Source organism: Drosophila persimilis, unplaced genomic scaffold (genome assembly GCF_003286085.1).
Source record: "Drosophila persimilis strain 14011-0111.01,24,50 unplaced genomic scaffold, DperRS2 tig00000572-arrow-pilon, whole genome shotgun sequence".
NCBI classification, from domain to species: domain Eukaryota; kingdom Metazoa; phylum Arthropoda; class Insecta; order Diptera; family Drosophilidae; genus Drosophila; species Drosophila persimilis.
The window spans coordinates 1,760,874-1,774,162 of NW_020825321.1; the positions used below are offsets into that span (position 1 = coordinate 1,760,874).

At 41.3% G+C, this 13,289-nt stretch overlaps 1 protein-coding gene across 1 annotated transcript; it reads right to left on the minus strand.

Moving 5' to 3' along the window:
* Window positions 1-2,392: 2,392 nt before the first annotated feature.
* Window positions 2,393-12,712, minus strand: LOC113566119 (chloride intracellular channel exc-4-like). Its single transcript, XM_026990242.1, has 3 exons — window positions 12,411-12,712; window positions 2,471-2,904; window positions 2,393-2,415 (listed from the first exon to the last, which is right to left on the minus strand). Exons 1-3 carry the CDS (start codon window positions 12,710-12,712, stop codon window positions 2,393-2,395), a joined length of 759 nt encoding a protein of 252 aa, XP_026846043.1.
* Window positions 12,713-13,289: the final 577 nt, after the last annotated feature.

Here is a 13,289-nt window from a genome sequence, read left to right on the forward strand (position 1 = left end):
ATATAGTGACATATCCATAATTCCCCACATCCCATACACATTATGTTTATGTACAATTCATCCACCCCATCCACACAAGTAACAGGACCCCACTCAAGAATCAATAACTGTTTCTTCCCATACTCCAAGCTTGGGCCCCCCATAATATAAACAATGGATCACATTGTTTCATCAACATTAGAATCACGCCACTCTCGAGAAATCGATTCTTTAGAATCACGCCACTCATGAGGACCAATCAAAGCTATACATAAAACCAAGGAGTATCACATTCCTAGCTCCGTCATGTAATGCAACACCGATCGCCAGCAGTGGATGCCTTTCATCAAAGCCGACGCATTCCCAAATATCGATCCAGAGCCGAAGCCAGAGTCGGGAGTTCCAAGAGAAGGGCTCATGGAAACTAGCCAGCAGCAGAGAGATCAGTTCCGTTTGAGACAAGCAGACCCACAGTCAAGTCGGGGAATTCATTTAAATCTTGTGACATAAAGATATTTAAGTTGTAAAATAAAAGTCTTTTTTAAAAAACTTAAAATCGAGTTGCGGATATTTAACTATATAGTGACATATCCATAATTCCCCACATCCCATACACATTATGTTTATGTACAATTCATCCACCCCATCCACACAAGTAACAGGACCCCACTCAAGAATCAATAACTGTTTCTTCCCATACTCCAAGCTAGGGCCCCCCCATAATATAAACAATGGACCACATTGTTTCAGCAACATTAGAATCACGCCACTCTCGAGAAATCGATTCTTTAGAATCACGCCACTCATGAGGACCAATCAAAGCTAGACATAAAACCAAGGAGTATCACATTCCTAGCTCCGTCATGTAATGCAACACCGATCGCCAGCAGTGGATGCCTTTCATCAAAGCCGACGCATCCCCAAATATCGATCCAGGCACGTACGCCACCGACACGAAGATGCAGCCGAGGAAAGCAACGCCCGAAGCCAGAGTCGGGAGTTCCAAGAGAAGGGCTCATGGAAACTAGCCAGCAGCAGAGAGATCAGTTCCGTTTGAGACAAGCAGACCGAAAGTCAAGTCGGGGAATTCATTTAAATCTTGTGACATAAAGATATTTAAGTTGTAAAATAAAAGTCTTTGTTAAAAAACTTAAATTCGAGTTGCGGATATTTAACTATATGTATGGATATTTGCATACACAAATATGGAGTTCATTAATTAATTAAACAAAAATACACCGCCGCAGACGGCTGGGTGGTGTTTGAATCAAGCATAGCTGAAGAAAGGCAACGCGGCTGCTAAAGAACACTTGTTATGCTTTTGCTATTTACTCTCTATACACGAGTATTGGTGTATAGGTGTGTTGTATATATATGTATGTATAGTATAGTATATGCGTGGATATTATGTATATCATGGTTGTAGTATACAATAATTTATAAGTCCTGGTTGTCGCTACATTCGGGTGCACGTTTGCACATCGGGGGTTTAGTTGTAAAGTTGTCAAAAATATGAATTATTTGTTTTGTATACATATGATGTACAGTGGGCTGCAAAAGTGAGTACATACTCACAATCACTGACTTTAGCCTCCCATAACAGGCAAACGAATAAAGCCAAACAAACCAAATTTGTTCCCCATATAAATACTTGTATTCTTAAAAAATAAGGAATAATATGAAATATTGAAATATTATGGTCTGAAGTTGCTTTACATGGTAGCACGTTGGTCCTCTACAAAAAATGTATGTTATTCAGTTCAGAGAGGACTATTTACAACTTCTACAAGCCTAACTTCTTAATTTTCCGGAGAAATGTATTTATCCTGAATTTAACTAACTTGTTTACAAGACAGGAATCCGAAGCAAATTGCGAAAAATGTTCGAGAATGACTGGTTAATCAAAATTTTAAATTTCTGGAGTGGTTATCTCAAAGAACCGACCTTAATCCGATTGAAAGCCTACGGTCAATCGTGAAACGACGGCTTGAGCACTACGAATCAGCGCCATCTAACCAAGGCGATCTCTGGGGATGTATAGATGCGGAGTGCAATCCTATTTCAAAAGATATTTTTGGGAATTTGATAGAGAACATTCCAAACCGTATTAAAAAAGTAAAATCTAATATGGGTCTATGCGCAAAATGTTAATATTATGATTTACTTTAATTTTTATGAAAAAGTGCAAAACCGAGTACATGCGAGTTCTTTTGGTTTTTTACTTTTCATTCTTTGAAAAATTTTTACTCGTTCTTGTAATTATTGTTTATTTTTTAAGAATACAAGTATTTATATGGGGAACAAATTTGGTTTGTTTGGCTTTATTCGTTTGCCTGTTATGGGAGGCTAAAGTCAGTGATTGTGAGTATGTACTCACTTTTGCAGCCCACTGTATATTTGGGGGCTGCTACTGCTACTGCTGCTGCGCTGTGTGTGCTGATTTTTATAGGAAATTTACTCCGATATATCAATTGGAATGGATGTGGTAAACGTGGGCGTATCCAAAAGGCATCCAGCTGATACATGTGGTACATGTAACGCCACAGCGCTGTCAAGTGCGTTGGTATCTCAAAGTCCACAAAGTATTTGCCAGCCACACGGATGTGCTGTAGACGGGGCATCAGCTCACAGTCGAAGCAGCACATGGTGTCGCCCGTAAGGAAGCGTGTATTGCGATTGGCCAAATGGTCGTTGATCTTCTTAAGGTGCGACAAGAGGACATTGTTCTTGGCATCGTCCTTCTTCACCAGCATCAGCTTCAACTTCACATACAGGTTCTCGATCAGAGTGGCCACCTCCTTGTCCTGCACGAACAGATTGTAGCCGCCGGGTATATTCTTCATAATGTGACGCTCGATCTTCTCGTTCTCCAGTATGGCTAGGCCGTTGTCAATCAGGATGGGCGGATGCGTCGCCTCGAAGCACCTGAAGACGCCTACTATCCTACTTTCGAAGTGTCGCTAGATATAGGACCAACTGTATTCGATCGGTCGAGAAGGCCACCTGAACGTGTCCGTTTCTTTCGTAAAGCCGAGTTTACGAAGCTTAATAATCTTATTAGGGATTTTGATTGGTCCGCTTTGTACTTGTGCACTGATGTCATAAAAGGCACAAACATTTTTTACAATGCCCTTGGCATTTGTACAAATTTAAAGAAGTTGGTTCTCCTACTTCTCACACTCGCTATGTAATAGCTCGGTCAAACTTTTCAGTTCTCTATGCTTAATGCTACCTAGAACTACCTATCTCGATGCAGGATACGTTGCTTAAACTATTCACCCTGTGCATTGATTCTTCTTGCTTCCTCCCATCTGGAAGGAATCGTTTATAATTCCTCTTCATAAAAGAGATAGCAAGTCTGAAGCAACAAATTATAGAGGTATAGCAAAGTTATCCGCTATTCCCAAAATGTTTGAAAAGGTTTTAACTCCGCACTTGCAATATCTCTGCAAGTCACTTATATCTCCAACTCAGCATGGATTTATAGGGCGGCGATCAACCACCACGAACTTGTTAGAGATTACCTCTTTCATTATTAAAGGCTTTCAAGGTAACTTACAGACGGATGTTATTTACACCGACTTTAGTAAAGCATTCGACTCTGTAAACCATTCCCTTTTAGCGCATAAGCTTGACCTTTTAGGGTTTCCTCCCAACCTGCTGAAATGGATTTATAGCTAACTTTGTTCCAGGTCTCAAGAGTCGTCTTCAAAAACTCCCTCTCTTCACCAGTAAAGGTTTCTTCGGGAGTACCACACGGCAGCCATCTAGGCCCCTTACTCTACACACTCTTTATTAATGACTTGCCTTCGGTATTAACATACTCTCGAGTACCTTTGTATGCGGATGATGTTAAACGGTGTGTCCAGTATAAGGACATTTCATTTCATTCTCGCTTGCAATCCGATCTCAGTAACTTTCAGTCATGGTTTTGTGCAAACTTGTTACACCTTAATGCCTCGAAATGTAAAGTTATGACACTTCACCGTTCTAGTCCCTTGTAGGCTCCATATACCCTATTTGGTGGTTCTCTTGAGAGAATTACCCTGGTGGATGATCTTGGTGTTATGTTAGACCCCAAGCTAAAGTTTTCTGCTTGGGTTTATAAAGAGGTGGTCAAAGGAATTTGACTACCCCTATATAACAAAGACTGTCTATACCTTGCTAGTTCGTCCGATTTCGGAATACGGCTCCACTGTATGGTGCCCTCAGTACAAAGTACACCAGGACCGTATAGAATCAGTACAGAAAAACTTTTTACTCTTTGCTCTGTAGGGCCTTAACTGGGATGAAGGTGTGAGACTCACATCTTAATCTAGTAGACTGCTATTAGTAAACCTGCCATCCTTAGTTAACCGTAGAAAAATGCTTGGTGTGATTTTTGTGCACAACTTGATCAGGGGTGACATAGACAACCCTGATCTGTTGGGCCGCATAAACTTCACGATTCCTATTAGACTCACTAGGAATTGTATACCGTTGTTCCTTCCACTTTGTAGGTCGAATTATTCCTTGTATGAACCGTTTAGGGTCTTATGCTCGGATTATAATTCCCTCTACCATATTATATCCACTACTAATTCTCTTCCTCTTATTAAATTACGAATCCTCACTCACCATTCTAGTAATTAGTAATTGTAGTGGTATTCGTAAATGTATTTTGAATGCATGTTTGGCTTCTTAGTAGTGTAGTGCTAATTTTCCTCGAGTATTAGTCTTAAAGCTATCTTTCCTGCATGTACGCGTTTGGTTCGGGTACGTACCAAGCGTCATGCGGTCGGTTGGGCAGGAGGAGGGCTGCGTTTTGCCTCGGATCCGCGCGTAACAGCCTTCTGCTGGTGTCACGCTGGCCACTTGACGGTGCAGTAATTGCATCGGCTCTTGAAAGATGCAGTCAATGCATGTCAATGTCCATATTAAACTGTACCTGGATCTTTTTATACCCGATACTCAAAATGAGTATTGGGGTATATTAGATTTGTGGTGAGAATGGATGTGTGTAACGTCCAGAAGGAATCGTTGCCGACCCAATAAAGTATATATATGCTTGATCAGCATCAATAGCCGAGTCGATTGAACCCTGTCTGTCTGTCCGTCTGTCCCTCTGTCCGTCCGTCCGTCTGTCCGTCCCTTTTAGCGCCTAGTGCTCAAAGACTATAAGAGCTAAAGCAACGATGTTTTGGATCCAGATTTCAGTGATATGTCACTGTTACGAGAATATTTCAAAACTTCGCCCCGCCCACATTCGCCCCCACAAAGGACGAAAATCTGTGGCATCCACAAATTTAAAGATACGAGAAAACCAAAAACGCAGAATCGTAGAGAATGACCATATCTTTTAAAATCTGAATTGGATCGTATCATTATTATAGCCAGAATAAAGAAAACAATTTCATTTTTTCTCGCCCCGTCTCTCTCTAACACAGACGTATCATAGTCGGCTTTGCTTAGCTTAAAACATTAGCGCCTAGATCTCAGAGACTATAAAAGCTAGAGCAACCAAATTATTGACCCACACTACTGAGATATCGGACCTTGACGAGTTTGTTTCAAAGTATCGCCACACCCCCTTCCGCCCCCGCAAAGGACGAACATCTGGGGGTATCCACAAATCTCAGAGACTATTAAGGCTAGAGTAACCAAATTTAGTATCCGCACTTCTGTTAGATCTCAATATAAAAGGTATATTTCAAAATTTCGCCCCACCCTCTTCCGCCCCCACAAAGGACGAAAATCTGTTGCATCCACAATATTGCACATTCGAGAAAACTAAAAACGCACAATCATAAAGAATGACCATATCTACCAGATAACCGAATCTGGATCAGATCAGATCATTTTTTTAGCCAAAAGGAACAAATTAATTTGCAGTGGCTACGAAACGACCGACGACATGCTCTCCCGCACGCACACATTGTCGCTCAATGTAGCCATACTGACCATGTATCGGGTATAAATATAGAGCTGCGGTCGCCGCAGAAACTCACAACGTTCCCCCTCGTTTGACCTGTAAATGCTGACGGATCCGTTTTCTCCTTTCAGAATGTCGGAGATTGGGTTCGCGATTGCTGAGAAGTCCTTAAAGAAACAACGATAATACCCCCATGAATGGTCTGCCGCTAAATACCGTTTTAGGCTCAACGTAGCCGTTCACGTTTTCAGGGTCCATTTTTGCGCCGTGTTTAGTTACGATAAAGCCGAGGTACTCGACGCTCTATGTAACAAATTTTGACTTTCGCGGGCCACAGTCATGTTTGCACTATGAAGGCTCTTTAATACCCAGCCGACGTATTTGACGTGATCCACCTCGTTTTCGTAGAAGACGATGACATCATCAACGTACACGTAGCACGATTTACCGATTTGTTCTCGTAGAACATCATCAATCGTGCGCTGAAAAATACCTCCGCAATTTTTTAAGCCGAAGGGCAGTCGACCAAATTCGTACTTCCCACCGTTAACTGAGAATGCCGTTTTATCTCGAACAGATTCTGCCAGAGTGATCTGGTGGTAGCCTGATTTGAGATCGAGAGTGGTGAAGTACTTCGCTTTACATAAATTTGTCAGTATCATTGTCTATCATTATATGCTCGGCATGCGGTATGTGTCGGAGATGTTTTTTGAATTCAGTTTCCTGAAATCGAAGACTAGGCGCTTCTTCATATTGCCCTTCTCGTCCGTCCCCTTTTTGTCCACTACCCATACCGGATTGTTGTATGGGGATCTGGACTTTCTGATGATGCCGTTTCGTAAGAGATCGTTGACCTCTGAAGTTACAAAATCTTCGACACCTTTGGGGTATGGATACAACTTTGAGTAGACCGCGTTTTCGTCGGTCGTTTAGGAAATCAGCTTTTACCGCAGGTGGTGCTTGTATATCTTCGTTTTTGGTGTGGTTGACGTTAGTACACTTACACCTTTTTTTTATTGGGCCTTCATCAAGGCATAAGGAAAGTGTTCATGGAAGAAAAAGGTCGTATCCAAACATGGATATCTTGCATTTCTGCGTGATGTTGTTTGTGCCATGGATGGAGTGCACGGCGAAAGGGGACAGGGGTAACGTTTTTTAGTCGTTCGTTTGGTGTGATATAATTTTTGGCCGAACCCGCGTCGATTAGAAAAGACATGTCTATCACTGCTATTCTGCGCCGAGTGAACGGTAGCAGGGACCTTCCCCTAAAAAAATAGCGTTGTCGCTATCTGTGTCAGAGTCGTTGCCGTCGTCCATTTCGGCTACCGCTTCCTGTGCTACTTGTGCGAGTTCGCCTCTTGTTCAGCGACTGCTTTGAGGAGGTTTATCTTTTGCCGCCTTTGGCCAGTTGCACGATCGGAACCGGCGGGGCGTTTGCTACCTTGGCCTTGACCCTGATTTTGAAATTTCTGCCAGTTCGTTGGTTGCCTGTATTTCGAGGACGAGGGGTCTACGTCCATAGGCTCTGGGGCTTTTTCGCCACCGGCCTGAGCTCTATCGGCGTTATAGTTACCGTTTTGCTTTTTATAATAAGGATTTTTACCCTGGTGGTTCTGGTTGGACTGGTTCGTGCCTTGGGACTGCTGATTCTGACGGCCTTGTTGCCGTTGGTCAGAGCGTCCCTTTTCTTCCACACCCCTAGCATAGCTTTTTGCGAAAGCGTATTTTTTGTGGTTTGCTTCCACCTCCTGTGCCAATGCCAGGGCTGTTGGCAAATCGGGGGGGGGGGGGTGAGCGTAGAACAGTACGGCCGTCAAGCTACGCTTCAGCCCAGAGATGAATACACGGAGTGCGTCGCCTCTGAACTTTTCGCACATGCCCTTTGCCAAGCTAATGTCGTACGTCATGTGGGCCTTGTTGGTCAACAAGGTAAGTTTCTTTTCTACCTCATCATAGTACTGTAGAATCGACATTCCGCCTTGCCTCAGCGTACCCACTTCTTGTTCACTGACATGTATGGGTCTCTTATCGTTGAATGTGAAGTCTATCCTTTCGATGATGGCCTCGATGTTCAACGGTGTGTTCAATGATGTCAAGACCGCATTTGCTGTGACCCTTATCTGACTCCGGGCTATGAGTGAAATTAGAAAATTTTGTATGCGGCATGGGCCTGCCTCCATGCTACGTATGTTTCCTGAGTTCCATTTTACTCAGGGACGCACTTCACTGCGTCAAGAGGCTCATCACAAAGTATCCTGTCGGTTATTTCTACATCCTTATAGACTTTTACCTCGGGTACCGCGAGCGGTGAGTTTTGTATTTTACAATTTATTAATGCTATTTGTTGCTGAAACTCCTGTTTGAGGGCGTCCTCCCTCCTAGTGTTCTCTCGCGCCTGCACTGTGAGTGCGCTTTGCACGTCCGTGTCATTTATAGCTTTGAGATGTTCAGCGCCCATATCTGTTTTTTCGGTTTGGCTGCACGCAGCGGGTTGGTCAACTTGGTCAGGTACTTGTAGGTCAATGAACTCCCCAAGCAAACTTGCTAACGTTCTGGCACCAAGTTCGTATCGTTTCTGTTTTTTGTTTAGTCTATTTCTGTCCATTCGGTTTAAAACAGATTTATTGTAAGACTACGGCATGAATGGTCACCAAAATGAAAATTCTCTAACTCACTCGTTTTAGTTTTATTATACCCGATACTCAAAATGAGTATTGGGGTATATTAGATTTGTGGTAAAAGTGGATGTGTGTAACGTCCAGAAGGAATCGTTTCCGACCCCATAAAGTATATATATTCTTGATCAGCATCAAAAGCCGAGTCCATTGAGCCATGTCTGTCTGTCCGTCCGTCCGTTCGTCTGTCCGTCCGTCCGTCTGTCCGTCCCCTTCAGCGCCTAATGCTCAAAGACTATAAGAGCTAGAGCAACGATGATTTGGATCCAGACTTCTGTGATATGTCACTGCTACAAGAATATTTAAAAACTTTGTCCCGCCCACTTTCGCCCCCACAAAAGTCGAAAATCTGTGGCATCCACAATTTCGACGATACGAGAAAACTAAAAACGCAGAATCGTAGAAGATGACTTCTTCTAGAGTGCAACATCTGAACCAAATCGTAAAATTATTATAGCCAGAATCAAGAAAACAATTTCACTCTTTCTCTCTCCAACACACGGGTTTCATGGTCGGTTTTTCCAATTGTAAAATATGAGTTCAAGGATCTCAGAACCCATAAGAGCTAGAGCAACCAAATTTGGTATCCACACTCCTGTGATATCGGACCATGACCGTTTTGTGTCCAAATTTCTACACACCCCCTTCCGCCCCCGCAAAGGACGAAAATCTGGGGCAACCACAAATCTCAGAGACTATTAAGGCTAGAGTAACCCAATTTAGTATCCGCACTTCTGTTAGATCTCACTATAAAACGTATATCTCAGAATTTCGCCCCACCCCCATCCGCTCCCCCAAAGAACGAAAATCTGTTGCATACACAATATTGAGGATACAAGAAAACTAAAAACGCAGAATCATAGATAATAGCCATATCTATCAGATTGCTGAATCTGGATCAGATCAGATAATTTTTATAGCCAAAAGGAACAAATCAATTTGCACTGGCTACGCAGCGCCCGACGTCACGCTCAGACTGATTTTCTGTCTCTCTCGCACGCACTCTTTGTCGTGTCGTTTAATATTAGCGGCGTCTGCCGGAGGAGAGCCATACTGACTAAGTATCGGGTATAAATGTAGAGTTGCGGTATCCGCAGCAACTCACAACGTTCCCCCTGGTTTTTACTTTATTTGAAATTTACTTTATTATTGGAATTCTCCCTATTCAAATCTCATACATGTTTTCTAACTTAGATATATCCAGCGCAGCAGTCGTGTTTATATTAAAGCGAGTAGTTATCCCTCGCTACGGTCGTCGCGTTGGAGGTGCAGGGGACAGTGAAGAGTATATTTGTTTCTCGCCGCAGTCTTTGTGTTTTTTTTTTTTTTATGCAAGATTCTCTTTCTCTCGTCTCCTTTTTTATTGTGTTACACACACACACACACAAAAAAAATTATTATTTTTTGTTTTTCTCACTTTCTGTTTGAGTTTTCACAACAAAAATTGTACACCTTGTTTGGTTCTTTTTCCGTTGGGCGCCAATTATTAGATTACACCTGAACACAACGAGTATGCTGTTATTAGGTATTTTTATTGGTTATGTTAAGTTAACTATTCCTCAGAAGCGTTAGCTAGCTGACTGATATCAAACGTTGGAGTTATGATAGTTATTGAACTCGGTAGCGGTAGCTGACCGAATATTATGAACGAGAATTAAGTGATAAAGGCGAGCGATACGCTCTTTATTTGGATTCAAACTTAAGACTAATTATTAATGAAATTAAAAGCTATGATTGCAGCCGGCTTCGCGGACAGTGCTGCCGCGGCACTGCCGTCACTGCAGAACCGTCGCCGCCGTTCCAAGAACTTACACGTCGCTGGCAGCTGTTCGGCACCCGTGGGAACTGCTGACTTTCGCCTTGTGGGTGGTGTTGAATTACTGCAGCTGCATCCGTTAAACCTGTGACTCTGGTCGTGGACCTCGCTGATATGCTAGGTCAGCACACGTCCAGTGACGGTGGTTAACTTACACACGTACAAACACACATATGTACTATGCACATGCAAGTAGGCGTACTTAAACAATCTGAGCTTTTGGACACGACGCAGGCTGAATACCATGATGAAAATGATTCTAATGTGAAGTCATGTATGAAAAAACTTTGCGTGTTTTTACATATGTACATTCGATCATAATATTCGTATATTCTATATTAAATAAAACTAGCATATAAAGCGTATAAAATATAAGACCTAAATTTTGGGCAAGCGTCTTCAAAAAATTACACATGTATGTAATCTAAAACCTAAAATGTATGAAAATCCTGTGCACACATATTTAAATCTCAGCCTCATGTATAGAACCAGAGAGCGGCTGGGTTTTGAGCGCACTCTCGTTGCTGTTAAAAAAACGTAAGAGAGCCTGGAGCCTGGTCTAAAGCCAGACAGTAAAAATTGCATGGGCGTTACTTATCTTAGTATTACACTCGTATTGTCTTTGGTTGAATTTGATTAGTGTTTATATTTCTGGGAGCAAACTGATTCAGTCTAATCATTTGTAAAAAAGAAAAATACATTTTTTAATTATTAAAAGAAAAACTCACCGCAACAGTTTGGCATTCTTTGACATTGCTCCAAATGCACACTAGTCTGATATGTCTGCTGGTCATTGCACAGGCCTGTTATTTCATACATTTTATTAGAGTGCATCAGGTTGTGAATTAGTGCGAAATGGGGATGTAAGTCCCAAATCAGAAGAGCAGTTTTTTCCAGTTTTGGCAGGGTCTGTAACTCAATAACTCGGACATAGATCACTATGCCTAATGATAAAAATATTGAAAGTATTAAATAACCAGAACGATGCTCTGCCGAACAGAAAGAAACACAACAATTCATGCACTGGGCACAGAAAGCAGCTGCTAGTAATATGTGGATAAAAAACACTATACAATTGAAAAGATTTAGAGAAAAATTAATCTTTGTATGTTAGATAGTTACTTACTGAAAACCTCCATATTCATAAGAATGTCACGGTGAACAACAATTATAGCTAGATTCAATGGTAGGCAGCATATGACTATGCTAAGTACATTATATATAAAAGATGCCATGCCTAGTCTACAAATCGGCATTCCGGCAATTACCTCAATATGACCGTATCGATTTCCACGCCACATTGTAAAAAATAGCAAAGGTAGAGTCCATATAAAGCCGAAAGAGAAGCACAGGATAATATTAAACATGAAAGCATTACTGTCTATGCTATGATGCAACTGTACAGAATGAGTTGTAGTGTATGGTAATGGCTCCATTTCCACATAAATCCTTGATTCGGAACCCACAAAAGCACTGAAAAGTTGAACAAGCTTAGTAATTAAATGATTAACTGGAACACTGTGCGACAACATGTTACTTTTGGAATGTACTTTACACGAGATAAAAATTATGGTGTAGGGCTGGACGAATAGATTACTCTTCATACTTAGAATTTGAAATATACATGCCTCCAAAATCTTTTTTAAAATTCAAGATTCTCGATTTTGTGACTGCGGTCTTTTTTATTGTATTATAAAATGGGATTGATTTATTACCTTTATCTAGTATCTTTGAAATTTTTTGGAAAATTGATAGGAAGCTAATTTTTTCGGCAAATATGTACATGCCACTAAAAAATTAATTTCTAAAAGTGTGATCATACCATACAAACAATTTTTTTTTTGTGGATGGGTGCTGCAAATGCCGAGTGCAAATTATAAAAATGCGCAAACTCACCAAATCGCGGTTTTTGATTTTTAAAAAAGATGTTGGAAATTCTAAATACGAGTGATTTACTCATACAGGCCTACAAATTACTTTTGTCTCGTGGAAAGTACAAAATGACTATCGCATAGTTTAATTAACGTACAAAGCCAGGACATTCATCACTTGCGCCAGACTATTCGGAGCAGTGTTAAGCCATTTGTTGTTGAACAGGGCCTCAACGTTATTTTCCTTAAATATGGCTGCAGCAGTAAACTTCATATCCGTTAGCAAGTAATGGTCCGCAGAATAGTTGCGCATATATTCCATAATATCTTTATCCGGTTCCAGTTCTATGGCGCCTTCGCTGACGTACCTTCTTTCTGCGGCTAGTAGTGGCCTACCCGTAGCTTTAAGCTGCACTAGAGTAGTGGCCTTACCGAAGAGGTTAACGGGGAAGGGTTTCATTTTCATTTTCTGGCCCAGATACGGAATACTGAGAGCCCAGATGGTTAACAGTGTTGGGAAAAATATTTGCAGCATTGGCATGCAGTAGAATCTGATGTCTCTGATTAGAGACTTATGCAGAACAATAATAGTGTGCGTACGCCGTAAAGGATTTATCTTTTTTTTACTGAGTTCAAAACGAGATCCCCTGTTTTCTCGTATTCTATAAACTAATCCATGGAACTCTTCAATGTTGGCAGCAACGTTATCGATTTGTTCTGTTCTTAGAGCATTATGGAAAACTGTTTCGAGAGAGCAATCCTTGAGATAAAAGCTTTTTATATTCAAGTCCCCTTTACGTTTTTGCAAAACATCAAGCAAACTAGTTAGATTTGATAAGCTGCTATACATTATAGCGAATATTGTACAATTGCCCAGCTTTGATTCAAGTTTGATACCAGGAACGTAATATTCTAAGAATATAATCAATTTACCAATATCGCAATGTTCTTTAGCAAAAAAAACCTGCAAAGTAAAACACGAGTTTTATCATATATATAAATAAGGTTTAACTGAGTGTATCAATGAGAAAGAAAGA